Here is a 16,378-nt window from a genome sequence, read left to right as displayed (position 1 = left end):
AGCGATAGTACCGTCATTTCCTGTTTTTTAATGGTGGCAAAGTCTATTATATTAACTAGTCTACGGACATTATCATCCGAGTGTCTGCCTTTGATGAATCCAGTCTGGTCGAAGTGAATTATGTGAGGAATGATTTTTTCTATTCTCTGTGCTAGTGCTTTGCAGATAATTTTTACATCTGCATTGATTAAAGAAATGGGGCGATAGCTTGAAGGACTAGTGGGATCTTTGTCTGGTTTTAGAAGAAGAATTATGTTGGCTGAGTTCATGTTAGGTGGCATTGATTGGCTCTCATTAATAGATGTGACAGTTTTATAAAATGTTGGTGCCAGTTGTTCCCAGAATTCTTTATAAAACTCAGCAGGAAAGCCATCAGGCCCTGGTGCTTTACCATTGGGCATAAGTAACAGAGCTTCATGAAGTTCAGACGGCGAGAGCGGAGAATCTAAGTTTGTGATTTGATCCTCATTTAGCCTGGGTAGGTTTACATTATTAAGAAATGAGTCAATACTTTGCTCTGACGGATTGATCTGCGGTGTGTACAGGTTTTTATAAAAGTTTTCAAATTCGTTATTAATTTTGACCGGGTCATGGGTGACATTTCCTGTTTGGTCCATAATAGAGGTGATTGATGATTTTTCTCTGTTAATTTTAAGCTGATTAGCCAGAAATTTGCCAGATTTATTAGAGTTTTCAAATCTTTCAAGTCGTAGCCTTTGTATTTGAAATTGTGTTTGTTTATTAATGATGTCATTTAACTGCAGCTTTAAATTTTTCAGATCTCCCAGAATGCGTTCCTGTGCAGAAGCAGCATAAGCAGTCTCCAGGGTTTTGATTTTATTTTCTAATTCTAATAAATCTGCTTTCTCTTTGCGTTTTTTGTGCGTTGAATAAGAAATGATTTTCCCTCTCATGACTGCCTTTGCTGCTTCCCAAAGAACGCACGGTGGGATGTCTGGAGTATTGTTGAAGTCTAAGAAGGTTGCCCACTCTTTTTTAAAGAATTCAAGAAATTCCTGGTCCTTTAACAGAGACGTATTAAACCTCCAGGTTGTACCAGAGGGTGTGGATTTTTCCCTAGAAATGTTTACAGAGACTGGTGCATGATCACTGATAATAATTGGATGGATATTGGAGCTTTGAATATTTTTTAAAAGAGAGTTACTGATTAATAAATAGTCTAAACGGGAGTGTGAATAGTGAACTGGAGAAAAAAAGGTGAACCCTTTAGTGCTTGGGTGACATGAGCGCCACGCGTCGCAGAGACCCAGATCATTCATGTACTGCTTTAGAATACTTGCAGACCGCCATGTGCGCTGGTTTGCTGCTGTGCTGAGTCTGTCAAGTTCAGGGTCCAAAACAAGGTTGAAGTCTCCTCCTATAATGATTGTGGAGTCAGAGTGAACTGAGAGTGAGGTGAAGAATCTGTGAAAGAAGGAAGAGTCGTCAACATTAGGACCATAAATACTCACTATACAATAGTCCTTATTCTGAATGGATATATTAATGATTACAAATCTGCCTTCTGGGTCAGTAACTGTATCCTTATGAGTAAAATTAAGATTTTTATTAATTAAAACAGCAACTCCTCTTTGTTTGGAGTTGTAACTGGCAGAGTATATAACTGGAAATTGTAAGCAGCACATAAGGTGATCCAAAGAATTTGATAAATGGGTCTCCTGCAGTAGAGCTATATCTGCTTTTAGACCATCCAGGTGATTTAACACTTTCAGTCTCTTTGGCTCAGAGCCAAGTCCACGCACATTCCAGCTAACGATGTTAAGACTGTTCATAACTGCTCTGACTGAAAAGGTGTAAAGCTAAGTAGTGCTTGTGTGCCAGTCCGTGTGCGCGTGCCCGCATTTGAGAAGCGCTGTGCGCGTGAACGTTTTCTGGTTATGTGAGCTGCGTGTCGCGTGCGTCCTATGAGAGCCTGTGTGAGGTGATTGCAGTATGTCGGCGTGTGTGTGCGGGATCGCATGTGCACGCCCCTGTGTGCGCTTGTGTGTGCGCGCGCCCGTTCCGTGCATAAATAAATACTTACCGAGGATGAGTTGCTTCCAGGTGATTTACATATAATGAGGGGGGAGAGGGGGGGGGGAGAGTAAAGGAAAGAAAAAAAGAGATAGAAGGGAAGACGAAAACAACAACAAAACAACAATAGAAACATCAGTGGGACTGAGGTGACGAAGAAAAAAAAAAAGACTGTTTTCCTGCGATCGAGGTGTGGATTATTGATGATCCGGTTTTCCATTCATTGAAGTAAGTTTAGCGGGTTTCTTCTGGGCAGCGCAGATGTTCTCAGCGCGGATCTGAAAGCCTTCAGCACAGCCAGGGGGTGATCTCCGGGTCCCGGAACAGCCGGCCGTCCACGTAAAGTTTGTCAACGGCCACAATCGCTCTCGAACCAGCAGCAAGATGCTTCCTCCTCAGCGGGAACAGGATCTTCCTTCTACGGAGGATTTCTGCCGGGAACTGGTCATTCACGCTGTAATGCGTGCCTCTCAGTTCCCGTCCGCGGCCCTTCACCAACTCCTTCTGTTTGAAATGTTCGAATTTAGCCACAATAGGACGCGGGCGCTGGTGGTCGGACCTTCTTCCTCCGAGGCGGTGAACCCTGTGGAAGGAGATCTTCTGCACCTCCTCCTTGGGGAGCTTCAGGTGGACCTGTAAAAAGGATCTAACGGTGGCCTCGGGGTCTTCTCCTGCCTCCTCTGGAACCCCCGCGACCACTAGATTGTCCCTCATGCTCCTCGACTGAAGATCCAGGAGGGTTTCCTTGATGGATCGGTTCTCCTCGGAGAGACGGGCGGTGTCACTGCTCAGGGTCTTCACGGTCTCTCTGAGGGCCTGGTTCTCCGCTGCGAGCTCCCGCACCTGCTGCTGGCTGAATTCCAGAGACTCCCGCAGACCTTGAAATTCTCTATGGAGGATCTCCAGCAGATTGAGGCGGCCATCAAAGCTGGAGAGCTTTTTGTCAATCGAATCCAGGATATCGCTCATTCCGCTGCCTGGAGAGGACACAGCCCCGGGAGAGTCCTCAGGCCGTTCACGCTTGGCGGAGGGGGTGGTGGTGGCGGTTCTGGGCTTCACCATGTTGCAGGTATTAAAACACTCGTCAATGAAATTCTCCAGGTCCTCCAGGCTGACAGAAGCTTAATACTCTTAACAGGTTGTGTTAGTTAGCAGGAAATATTTTAATATGGCGGAAAAATGAAACAAGATTGAAAATGTTTGTTCAAATGCTTACGCGCCGCCAAGTCGACTCACCACACTCGTCTCGCTGGGTCTCGCGATACTACAGCATCACGCGATCACGGAATCTTTTTTCTTTTGCTTTCTGGAGTCGGTTGCTGACTGTCCGTTTGCCTTTGGCCGCCTGCGTTGTTTTCTTTAATCAGCATTGACAATGGATGCTGAAGAAGTTTTTTTCAGCACTGAAAGCTGCAGACAGTTAAAGGAACAGTAACTTCATTCTGGGATGGAGCTTCTCTGTCAGAAAGGATTGTAACACCAGCAGGTGAAGTCTGTTAAACACAGAGAAAAGTGACCAGAAAGTATGGAGCCCACCTGACATGGGTAAAAAAATAAAGTAATCATTCCCACAAATTAGGATTCAGTTCACACGGAATAATGAAATCGTTCCCATGGAATATGAATTCGTATGAACTTAGAAGTACTTTTTCCCTGCATTAAGCAGAAGTGGTTACTTGTCGATCGGTTGGTCTCTCTTTTCTGGCTTTCCCTGATTTTGTGGAAAATGAAAAAAATCTTCTGATCTATTTTGTTAGATTTTCCAAGTTTCACGTTGCAAAATGTGCAACAAATGTTACACACAGTAGCAAAATATATTGTATTACTATTGCTGCTTCGAACCAGTTGTCTTATGTGTAGCTGGAAGTATTTCAGTTCATTTCTGGTTGAAAATTCAGGGTTAGGGTTAAAAAGTCACAGTTATTTCGAGGGAACGATTTAGTCATTTGTTTTTGCCAGGTCACAGGCTCCAGCTGTGATATTTCGGTTGGCCTCTTCCATCAGCGGATTTTGGAGCTCATGTTAGGACTTGTAATGTTTGTCAAATACTTGTGAATCTAAATCAGTGCATTTTGTGTACGGACTAACCTCAGGACGCCTGATCGTTGACCATGGAACTTCTTCCATTCAGATCTGGAGTTTCTCACTTTTAGCTTTTATTTTCACCAGCTGCATGTGTCACAAGCTCAAACTTTGATGGAGTAAAAACCGTCTGCTGCTTTTCCCCCGTCTCCCAGCTTCGAGCCCTCACAGACGTTCTGGGCTGAAAGACTCAAACTCGACTCCGATTGGACCTCGGTGTTGTGGATTATGTGAAACCTGTCGCCGCCATGGTTTCTCATTACCAGGATGGAAATCCAGACACTAATGGTCTGGTCATGTCCCACACGGCAAAGTGAAGCAAGGGGGGTGTGATGTATGCAGGCTGTGCAGAGGAATGGATTCCACAGCAGTAATTACTGGAAGGGGGGGGCTTAAGTGTACCGTTAATGTCATCATGCTGAATGATGTGAAGCTGCAGTGATGGTTAATCTCATTTGGATTTACAGGAAAAGGCGTCACACATCTAAACATGATGACTCCTTTATAACTTTGCTGCTTTTCTGCATTTTCCTTTGTCTCTTTAGAAGCAGAGACCTCGTCTTACACGGCTTCACTGAAGTATGTTTCCCTCACTCTCTTTTCTGGGTCAAGGTGGTTCTGGTTTCTTTGTCCTCCATCTTTGTGCCCAGCTCTTTCTCCTCAGCGGTTGAGGAGGCTCTTTGGTTTCTTTGCTCCTCTGCAGCAGAGGAAAGTCGCAGCTCGTTCAGAGAGTTTGTGGATTTTCTGATCTGCATCAAATATTACAGACACACAGGAAGTCTTTCATTTAACTTTGCAATCATATTTGTTTTGTGGATTGATTAGTCATGAAAGACTAACTTGGACAGGTCCTGCGTCCAAACATAAAGATGCTCTGCAGTGGAGAACAAACTGTTTATAAAGCATTTAGTGTCATTTTACTCTCCACAGGAAGCGTTTTTTGTGTTTTTTCCTGATGCTGTTCAGCTTCTAGACAGAGTGGGAGCTTCCTCCTCAGAGCCAGCAGGAAGCATAGATGATTTCAGGTTGGACTTTTTTCTTAACATGGATTTACTAGAAGTCTCAGGAATGAGGCTATGTGCTGACAAACAACAGAAAAGTTTGACTTTGGAAGTCTGAGATCTTAGGATCATCATAATCACATGATATGCTGCACGGCAGACTCTACCTATGATGAGAGAGAGGATTTGGACTTTTACTTGAATGGTCAGTCCATGCTCCTACCCTCAGCTGTGGACATGAGGTGGTGAGCAAACAATTCGAATCTCAAAGGAACGAGTCGGCAAACGAGCGTCCTTCCGCCTTCAGGGTGGCTGGGATCTCTCTTGGGCTGGAACTGTGAAAAGGCCACAACTTCTCCCCACGGAGGAAGTCTGCTTGAGGGAGCTGAGATGGAGTTATCTGCTGAGAACTCCTCTCCTGAGCCTTTCCAGCGAGGTGTTCAGAGCAGGTCTACCTGCAGACTAAAGACAAAGGGAAGTCCTTTTCAGCCAAACAGGGGCCAGCTGTTTACACATAAACACAAACCTCATGGTCTCATGGTCACAAATTTGCAGCTCCAACCCAGCTTGGCTGGTGGCAGTTTAGCTCAGGCGGTAGAGCCGGTTGTCCAACAACCAAAGGGTTAGCAGAACGATCCCTGCTCTCCCCAGCCAGCCCACTGAGCCCAAAATGTGGAGAATGATTTTCCCATTTTGGGATAAATAAAGTATTAATTATTATCATTAGGTGAGCTCTGCAGCACTCCTCTGGCTCCCAGTTCATTTTAGAATTCATTCTAGAAGATTCTTTTTGGACCCCTGATTTATTTCCCTCAGCTTCTTATTAGATTCCACAAAGATCTAATGATGACAGGTGAGGATGATGACAGGTGAGGCACTGCCTATGACGACTGTTTTGTTAAAGTAATGAGCAACTCCCCACCTCCAGTTCCCGAACAACAGGAGGTTCCAAATGTTGCAGTTCCACCCAAAACCACTGGAGGCACGCTGCAGAAGCGAGCAATTTTCCATAAAATTCTATGTTCCGAAGACTGATATTACTCCAAAAATAAATGTATTTGCATCATTCTTCTACATCAACTTTGGATAGAAACATTTTTCAAAATATTTTCAACTTCTTTGATTGACAGTAGAGCCACCATCTGGCCTTGGTTGTGATAAATGTATTTGAATAAATCATTTTTTAAGTTCCTTCAGGAACATGATCCAGAGGTAAAGGAGGATTCGGGGGCAGCCGTCACTCTAGCAGCTCCCTCCACCCTGCTTTATCTATACTGGTGCAGGGCTTGAAGACACACACGTGTGCACACACATGCTCACACGGGTACACGTGCACATTTGCATCATTCTCCCCTCTCTGCAGTCTGAGCTCCGCTGTGGTTTCCTCCCCTTTGCCAGGTTTTGTCTTCCTGATGCAGAATCCTTGAGCTTGTATGAGTGAAACTGACACCACCCTGCTTCTAGCTGTGCTGAGCATGGGCGGTGGGGGTGGAGCCTGTGGGGGCAGTGGTCTGGGAGATGGTGCTGAGGAGGGCAGGGTGTGAACGTGCAACAAAGAAAACAATATTAAGACCAGCCCTCACGACAATCCTCACCAGCTCTGCCAGCTTCACTTAGCCTTAGCCTGCAGAGCCTGCAGCAGCAGGGATCATCGTGCCCCCCTCCCTCTTGGAAATAAACAGCAGTCTTAGCCTGCAGAGATCCACCCCACCCTGTTTGTACTCGTCCGCCTTCCTCTGTCATGGAGGGGTAATCAGAGCCTCTGCTGCCTCACCACACTACAGTTTAACGAGGAGAGAGCATTTATTGAGCACTTGGATGGAGGGCAGCACATGTCTCCTGCAGTAAAAGTCCTTTAGCTGCTGAACTGTGAAACTCAGACTGACAAGCTCAGCATCAGGCTCAGCTCCAGAGTCTGAATGTTGATGGCCATCACAACACTTTCCAGGGACAGCATGAGGTGGGGAAGGGTTTGCATGACAGCTTGGGCGGTGGAGAGAAAGGCGCTGATGAAACGGGAGGAAAAGCAGCATGAATGAATGACAGTGTGGTTAAATTAACGAAGTGATACCAACCCAGGTCTTTATGATGGGAAAAAACAAAGGCTTCACTGTTAGGCTCATAAAAACTGTATCAGTGTTTCTGGAGAAACAGGGCTGAAAATTTGGATTTTGCATGGATATGATTGTCATAGCGTGAAGCTCAGTGTCTGTGTAGATGGGTGAGAGTATACAATGCAGTTCCCGTAACCCTTGTGCTATCCTAGGCACTTTAACATTGGGAGTTGGGTCATCTAGACCCTGTCATGTGCGGGGGGTGGCTCGAGAGCCGGTAGGACCCAGACGCAGAGACGGGAGGCCAACAGGTTCAGGACTAGAGGGTTTAATGTCCAACAAACAAAAGGCGCTGCAGAGCAGGATGACAAAAACAAAACAAAAACTCACTGTGGCGTGGCGAGGGACATGAAACAAGGACAGGAATGACGTAAAACACACGACCAGAAGTTAGTGGACCAGCACAGGAGGAAGGCAGAGATAAGACTTATATACAGACAGGGCAGACAAGACACAGGTGAACACGATCAGGGCAGATGGGGACCAAAGGAAGTAAAACACAAGAAACATGACAAGACAGGAAACCTTTCAAAATAAAACAGGAAACTGAACCAAACAAGACAGAACAAGAACTAAAGCGAAAAACAAGACACAACAAACTCAAACCATGACAGACCCACTAGACAGTGCTCTGAACCTTTTTTCTTCAATGATTTGTGATCTTCACTGGTGTCCATGGATTACATGAAATCTTTCCACCTTTATCCACCTTTGTCATGGTAGGGAGAACACCTCAATGGAAGGGTGGGGTCATCTAAGACAGCACAAGAGACAAAGAATCAATGATTTTGTGATTATCCTGATGTGTAGAAAATGCAAAGAAATTACAAAAAAAAGTTTTCTTTCAAATTTGTTAGATTTGATATTTTCTGCAGCCTCACTCTGAGGAAGTTCACGGAAAGAAAATCAAAGTTGAAGAAGAGTGAAAACACAACCTAACGAATAAACATGATGAAGATCCCGGGGGTCGTTTTCCTGCAGCTCGTCTGTGCTCATCACTTCCTGTGGTCATACGACTCATGAGGTCATGTCTGTTTCTGTGAACTGATGTCATCACCATGTGCCCTGAGGAAAAGGTTTTCTTTTATCAGAGATGTGAAGAAGCTCAGATGATCCTGCAAACACAAAGAGGAGCTGAAGTTTTGATCATTGCCTATTCTTGTTCTTCTGCCGTCCCTCCTCTCCCTCACTGCTGCTGATCTTCATCAATTCAGCCTGAGTCGGTGTCTGGGGAAAACTGAGTCTGTTTTGGGCTTTAAGGTCCTACTTTAGAATAAAAACCTTAATATTTGTGTTAAATTCTTTAAATTTATTTTGTTAGGCTTTTTTATGTTTTAGTTACCTTTATTTATTTATTTATTTATTTGAACACATTTTAAAAACATTAAAAAAAATCATGAAAGAAGGAAAATTCTAAATGCTTTATGTGAAAGCTCAGCTATTATAAAAACGGCAAACCAAACTGAATTGCAGTTAAAATCAGCTCACAGCCAAAAACTTTTTTCTCTTTTGACGCATTTTCTTCCCATTTAAGTCAGAATTTACTTTAGAAATTGCTTTTGCATCATTTACAAGCTTGAATACTCACTAATAGAGCAGTTATAAATGTTAACCTTTTAGTTGAATTTTAAATGTAGATGTTAAATAAAAATCTAGATGAAAATTGAATGTAAAATCTCAATACTTAATAAGAAAACTACGAAATGTAAAAGTTTATTTAAATGTCAAACCCAAAGGGTTTGACATTTGATATAGATACTATATCAAATGATATAGATACTATTGATGTAAAATCTCGATGCTAAATCTTAAACGAAAACACATCATGAAGTTGAGGATTTTTAATGAACGGAACTCCATTTAACTTATGTTAAGATTTAAAATGTATACATAAGCATTCATACTGAGGTAGTGTTTAGATTTGAAATGCATCATTTACATTTAGATGCCTTCACCAAACATTAAAGAAAAAATAATGACAGAGAAGGATCCCCACTATCTTTAGTAAATTAAAACCTGAACAGAAAAAAAGGTCTGGTAAAAAGTGTACAGAAAACCTCTGAAGTTAGAACCGCAAAAGCAAAGAAAAAGAAAAGAACTAAAAACAAACTCTTTTGTGTCCAACAAGACAAAAATACAAATGTAATTACTATAAATAAAATTTAGCCTCAAATCCAAAGGGGTTTACATGAATACACACCTCATGTGTCAGAAGATTCATAAGCCTCTATTGTATCAGTAAAATCTGTCCAACACAAGAGGCTTCAGGTCATAACTGTTTACTCAGCTGCTGGACAGGACAAGTTGAAAAAATGAAAAAATAAAAGCAAAACATATTAAGAGACTTGATGGATTTTTATTTTACATGTATGTATTATATTTGATGACATGTTAACTCCCCAGAGAATGAATGAATGAATGACTAAACCACCTCAAGCCGTTTCCTAACCCTTTGTGAAATAGCTTAATGATAAGGTGATTACACTCTTAACATATTTTTCAGTCTTTAATATTAAGCTCAGTGGTTCTTCCCTATCAACGTGTTCAGAGATTTTTTTATGTTCCTGACATCCTTTTTATTAGTTGGACATATAAAGAGCAGCACCGTTTCTTGAATTAGATCTGGGTTCCTTTGTTTTTTTTTTAGTTTTCTTAGTGGGTTTCCATGTGACTTTTTTCAAGTCATTCAGCAGGGAACTGCAGCAAAGGATGCTGGGAGATGGATGCATATTTTATCACAGACAAGAGAGTATGAATAAAACATTTTATTTGTCTGTTCTCTCCGTCTGGTGGGGGCATCAAAGGATTTGAATCTGGGATGAATCACAACACACGTGCGGCGTGTTTCTGTGTGTCCTGCACTGCGACGGTCTTTGTCTGGTAGAAAGATCCTGCTTTGGGACCGTGAATGGAGGGTGAGGCAGAGGCTGGAGCAGAGGGGGAGGCGTGTTGTCATGTCTGACTTCATCCATTGCAACATTCAAAGGTCTCGAGCTGATCTCATTCATAAACATATTAGAGATTCTTTCATAAACCAAACACACTTCTTCTGCAAATGTTTCGCCACTTGGAGTTTTCCGACCCAAATGCCATCAGATGCCTTCTCTTCAGCATTTTAAAGGTCAGTTTGCCAAATAGTTTGGGTCCAGTCATCAACTTTAAACTCATGTTTTTTATTTAGTAGACGCTGTTTGGCTTGATGACCTTTAGCTCAGAAGATGACCTCTAGGGCCTGTAGAAGCTGAGACCACTCTTTAGAGACAGCTTTGTTCTGTTTCTTTGAACACGGGCAGAGGCCAAACCTGCAGGGAGTTCCACTCCTGGAAAAGTGTTAGTAAATTCTTTTTGCATGTAATTAATGTGAAAAGAGAGGACACAATGAGAGTGGATTACACTCCTGCAAAAGTTAATGGATTTCCTTAATGTTTCAATGAATCTTTAAACAGTTGCTGGTCAGGGTGAATGCAGAAGTTGCTAAGTTTTATACTTAGTTTTTTTTCCTAGTGTTTTATTTATTTTTATGAAATAGAACATTTGATAATGGAATATGCATTTTCTTTGAAACTTACAAAATGGTTACCTAATTTCATTTGATTACTTAAACATTTTTTAGAAAAGGCCAAATTATCAATAATCGGTACCACGGACAGCGACAGGGTTTTGCTGTCATGGCGTATATGTGTGTGACAACAGGAAAATGAAATATGTATGAAATCCCAAACATACTATTACATAACACAGAATTGCAATAAATCTTTTTGGAGAGCAAGTTAAATAAAGAATAGATAACTGGGCCTCTTCTCATGGGACACAGGTTCAGAGAACACTGCATGGGATTGTCTTCCTAAGTAAAACCTTTTAGTATTTTATGGAAAACTGTAAAAATAAAAAACTTACTTTTGAATGTTCCCTGTTTGTTCCATTTTTATCTCTAGTTATAGCTCCAACCTCAGGATCCTTTTACCAATCTAATCACTGCCCCTCCTGTTAGTGTGACTAAACCATCTCAACCCGCTTCCCTGCGTTAATCTGCAGTAGACTGTCCCAAAAAACGACTCTGTCTATGCAGCATCCATGTCTTCTCTATGCTTTGACAGTACAATCCCACTAATTGAGCAATTCTACTTTAATAAGGAGAGAGCTTAGTAATGGTATTAAAACATTCATCAATGAAACAGAAATATGTGCCTGGAATAATTCCATAATCTTTGGCAGTTAGGCTCTGGGCTGATGACATCGTGTTTACTTAGGATGATCTCAGACAATAAATGAATAAATTGGTTAGAGTGTACGGAGAAACACATACATATTATAAAAATGTAAATCGACACTTTTGCATATGAATGGCACAATGGCCACAAAAGGTGTATTTCATTTTCGGGTGCAGTGGGACTGAGTTTTGGTCAGTAAGAAACTGATGGAAATAGCTCTTTAGCAGCAAAGGCTGCAGACCGCTAGCCTAGAGGCTGATGCTGGATAGATCATGCCAAAGCATTGTTCCAAATTGAGAAGAGGTGGAGGAAGGTCAGTGAACTGTCTAGAAGTCAGAGAGAGAAACATCTATGAAGTAACAGGCAAAAATACACTATATTACCAAGAGTATTGGCTCACCTGCCTTGACTTACATATGAACTGAAGTGCCGTCCCATTCCTAACCCATAGAGTTCAATATGATGTTGGTTCCAGTTTTGCAGCTATTACAGCTTCAACTCTTCTGGGAAGGCTGTACATAAGGTTGAGGAGTGTGTTTCCAGGAATTTGTTGCCCATTTTCCGAGCAGCACATTGGTGAGGTCACACACTGATGGTGGTGGAGAAGGCCTGACTCTCAGTCTCCGCTCTAATTCATCCCAGAGGTGATCGATGGGATTCAGGTCAGGACTCTGTGCAGGGCAGTCCAGTTCATCCACACCAGACTCTGTCCTCCATGTCTTTATGTTCCTTGCTTTGTGCACTGGTGCACGGTCATGTTGGAAGAGGAAGGGGCCCGGTCCAAAATGTTCACACAAGGTTGGGAGCATGGAAATTTCCAAAATGTTTATGTATCCTGAAACATTCAGAGTTCGTTTCACTGGAACTAAAGGGTTCACAGAAAATAATTGACTGCTGTCATTGCCAACAAAGTCTAAATAACAAAGTATTGAGTTGAACTTTTGGGTATTGACCAAATACTTATTTCCCACCATAATTTGCAAAGAAATTCTATTAAAAAAAAAATCAGACAATGTGATTTTCTAGATTTTTTATTCTCATTTTGTCTCATACTTGAGGTATACTTATGATAAAAAATGACAGGCCTCTCTCATCTTTTCAAGTGTGAGACCTTGCATAAGTGGTGGCTGACTAAATACTTTTTTGACCCACTGTAATTCCTCCACCAAATGTCACACTCGGCACAACGCAGTGAACAATGTACCGTTCTCCTGACTACCTCTACTAGACTCATCCATGATGGCCATGGAAACCCATGGCCGAGCATCTGTACTGTACTTGGGATTAATCTGAAGGTCACATAGAAGTTGGACCTCTGAAGCAACTGACTGTGCAGAAAGTCATCAACCTCTTTGCGCTTCAGCATCCTCTGACCCCTCCCCATCAGTTTAAGACGTCTACCACATGGTGGCTGAGATGCTGTTGTTCCCAAACTCTTCCATTTTGTTCTGATAGAGCTGACAGCTGACTGTGGAAGATTCCACACTGGAATTCACTGAGCTCCTGAGAGCGTCCCGTTCTTTCACAAATGTTTGTAAAAACAGTCTGCATGGCTGAATACTTTATTTTAAAGACCTGTGGCCAGACTAAGGGATTAGGACACCTGATTGTGATCATTTGGATGGGTGAGTTAATGAGTTGGTAAAATAGGGTATGATTGTCATTGACTAAGAGGAAAGGTGGACTATTTAGCTGTTGGTTCAAAGTAAGTGCCTAATTGGTAATGTTGTCTGGTGTGACGTAACATCCCAGGGAACCTGGAAGTGAGGTATGCTTAATGAAACTGCGCCAAAACTTTACAAGTTTAGGCTGCAGGAAAGATTTTGCTAACAGTAGGAATGATGGGCTTCACAGCTGGCTGTTCAGCATTTTTCTGAGCAGAAAGCTGTCGGTCAAATCGCCCAGCAAACCTGGACTTTACACTGCCTGCTGCTCAGTGCTGACAGGGTCAGAACAAACCCCTCCACTGCCTAACACCTAACATTTGGAGCTATGGGTTCAGTTTGGAGATGGTTTTGAAGCTCACTTTTCATTAGGTCACAATTGATTTTTGTTGAAGTTGGTTCAATGTTTTAACATTATAGTTGAACTTATTTTTTAAAATTAAAGTTGTCCCTTTTGAGAAAACACAAACAATCCCTCTCTGTCCTCTCTAGGTTGCTCCTGTGACATCAGTCCACACTTAGAATCTTCTCCCACCATGACCACTGTCGCTCTGTCCCCCATAAGTCCCGAGTCCCCATCCCCGATGCTGACATCCGTCACCCCGACTCTGGACCTCGGCCCTTCTAGGTCTTCTTCAGGAGCTGTCAGCGTCCCTCTCAAAGATCTGGACCAGGAAGGTCCAATGGAAAAGACCTTGTTGACTAATTCCAGCAGAGGCACCCTGACTGCTGCAGAACCCAACAATGGACAGGACGTCTCCAGGTAACAGATCACCTGCACTGATGATGATGATGATCACACAGTGAATCCTTTACGTTATTATGAAGTGAGGATTCAGATTATTGTATGGTAATCCCTGTCAGGATTCAAACATCATAGAACTGGGTTTGTGGTAGAAATTTGAAATGTTCCTTTTTTGTAACTGATGGATTGGAAGTGTTGTGTCAGAGGTTGTATCAAAAAAATATTGTCACATGATCAGTGTTGTTCGTTTGCCTCCTCCATTATTACATTCCTTGTATGTTTACATAAAGACAAAACAGCATTTTACACAAACCCGTTCTCTGCTTTTGGAAAATTAATGTATGCAGTTTGCTGCAAGCAGAAACGACTCAACAGTCTTATTTTTAACCTGAAATACGATGCACAGTTTTGTGCATAGAGCCCCGTTAACCATGAAATGCTTCTTTGGTATAAATGAACAAAACACAGACTTTTCTCAACTTTTATTGTTGTCATGGCTTTGAAATGAAGCCAGTGCTTCAGTCCTGCTCCTTAGAGGCTCCTATGGCTTTAGTTCTCCACCAAATTTTGTCGTTATTGATGTTTAGAGGCTTTGAACCTTTTTCTACACAAACGCTAGGAAAGCCTCAGTGCTTCGTGAGGCTTCACTTGCCCACCATTGCCTGAAACTAAATAAACCATGAAGAAAAGGGTGCAACAGAAAGAGCTGCACAGGGCAGATGACCTGACAAAGTCACTTAAATAAGCTGAGAAGGATTGACTGAACTGCAGACAGATTATCAGATGACACCAGGTCAGACTGTGACAGCAGTAAAACACGAAACCTAAAAACAGATCATTCAGAAAACAGAGCAAACGGTGTGATCCTCACTCTTCAATCTCTTCTTGGTGTTTTTTTGCCACCTAACATAATTTTTAGTTTTTTGTAGATTTGTTTGAATTCACCTATCCTTTTGTGAAGTTAGTTTATAAACATTTATTTATTAAAGGATAAACACATTTAGCAGATCTTTGTGATTTTATTGAAATGTTGTGCCCGTAGATTAACAAAAATTATAAGAAAAAAGCAGAAATAATAAACTTTTTTTATCTGTTTAACTTGTTTAACCCTTGTGCTATCCTAGGCATTTTAACGTTGGGAGTTGGGTCATCTAGACCCACTAGACAGTGCTCTGAACCTTTTTTCTTCAATGACGTGATCTTCACTGGTGTCCATGGATTACATGAAATCTTTCCACCTTTATCCACTTTTGTCATGGTAGGGAGAACATGTCAATGTAAGGGTGGGGTCATCTAAGATAGCACAAGGGTTAAATGGTTCAACTTCAGTTAATTTTGTTCAAATAAAACCGTGTTGTGTTGTGGAAAGGTTTTTCTAATCTGAAGGATTTAGGACTGTGCATGCTGCTTGTGATGGTAAAGACTTAGTCAGGGAAAACTGGAAACAGGCAGGGTGGGAGATCTTGAGGACCAGAGTTGTAGCTGTGGATTTAAAGGGTTAATCAGATTTATTTTTTATCATAAGAACTTCACCTTCAACATAAACGTCTTAGCCTAGTCCACTAACTTGGAAGAACACAGGAAATCGGAGCAGAACCCGTTTGTGTGTCATCTTTCAGGACAAAGAAGCCCCCGCCTCTCCACGCCGGAGCTGACTGGAAGGTTGTTCTCCACCTCCCAGAGATCGAGAAGTGGCTGAGAGCGACCAGTGACAGAGTCACCCAGCTCACCCACTCTGCGAGTCAGGACACCGACAGCAGACACGTGGACGTCCACCTGATGCAGCTCAAGGTAGACACAAGCCTTTGACATGACGGTCCTCCCTCCGGTTCCCCCGGAGTTCAGCCTTCGGGCTTCCAGCATAAATTCAGTCAGAACTCTGCGGGACGTTTGCATGCAGCTGCATTTTGTGCTCAGACAGGACAGCAGCCAGCAGTTCCTTACGTGCAGAAACTCTTCCTGCAACCACACATGTTTTCTGCAAATGCTTTGGCCTTTCACTCCCACAGTCTGCAGGTGCAGATGCACATGTGGAGCTGGGATTGAGGAGCGGCTTCAGAGAAACGGATGCTGAGAGCTTTGCCTGAGTTTGTGTTCGCTCACTTCACTGAGCATCTGCTCCAGTCCTCTCACCGTGAAGGGAAGGCCGGAGCCTCTGTGAGTGAGTTTAGACTATATAATTGCAAGCTAAGCAGCAAATTTCAAATTCAGAAAATACTAAATTCATAAAATAATTTCAATAGCAATAGTACTGTTAAAAGCCCATGTGTGCTGTGAGGGAACTGTTCTAGCATGAAGCTCTGAAGGTCATCTTTGATGCAACCGGCAGCATGGCCTCCTCCAACACCCTTCCAGTCACACGTGCAGTTTATGTGCGCTGAAGTTCCTCGGCCGGTTTAACGTCCAGCAGCCTTCAGTGCGTCTGCTGACTCAGCTGCATGTCTTCAGCCGGCATCTTCACGTATTCATGCCGTTTCCGGCAGCTTCACTTCCTTTTGATGCCTTTGAGCTTCGGTCCCTCCTCTTC

The 16,378-nt window shown here is 42.6% G+C and overlaps 1 protein-coding gene across 13 annotated transcripts in view; it reads left to right on the top strand.

Moving 5' to 3' along the window:
* akap6 (A kinase (PRKA) anchor protein 6) overlaps nt 1-16,378 on the top strand; it is a 234,406-nt gene that overhangs the window by 7,974 nt on the left and 210,054 nt on the right. For 6 of the 13 annotated variants that reach the window (XM_078940959.1, XM_078940958.1, XM_078940957.1 and 3 more), the window contains 2 exons: nt 13,599-13,869; nt 15,471-15,642. In XM_078940959.1, coding sequence (XP_078797085.1) covers nt 13,643-13,869; nt 15,471-15,642 — 399 coding nt within the window. In that variant the 5' untranslated portion in view covers nt 13,599-13,642. Of the gene's footprint in view, nt 1-10,203; nt 10,353-12,938; nt 13,068-13,598; nt 13,870-15,470; nt 15,643-16,378 lie in introns of those variants that run through there. The other 7 variants (XM_078940953.1, XM_078940951.1, XM_078940950.1 and 4 more) reach the window with 4 other exon arrangements.

This window comes from Oryzias latipes, chromosome 22 (genome assembly GCF_053564925.1).
Source record: "Oryzias latipes strain Hd-rR chromosome 22, Olatipes_Hd-rR_3.1".
NCBI lineage: Eukaryota > Metazoa > Chordata > Actinopteri > Beloniformes > Adrianichthyidae > Oryzias > Oryzias latipes.
The sequence above is the reverse complement of the archived record's forward strand: the minus strand, read 5'-3'. Positions and strand labels throughout refer to the sequence as shown.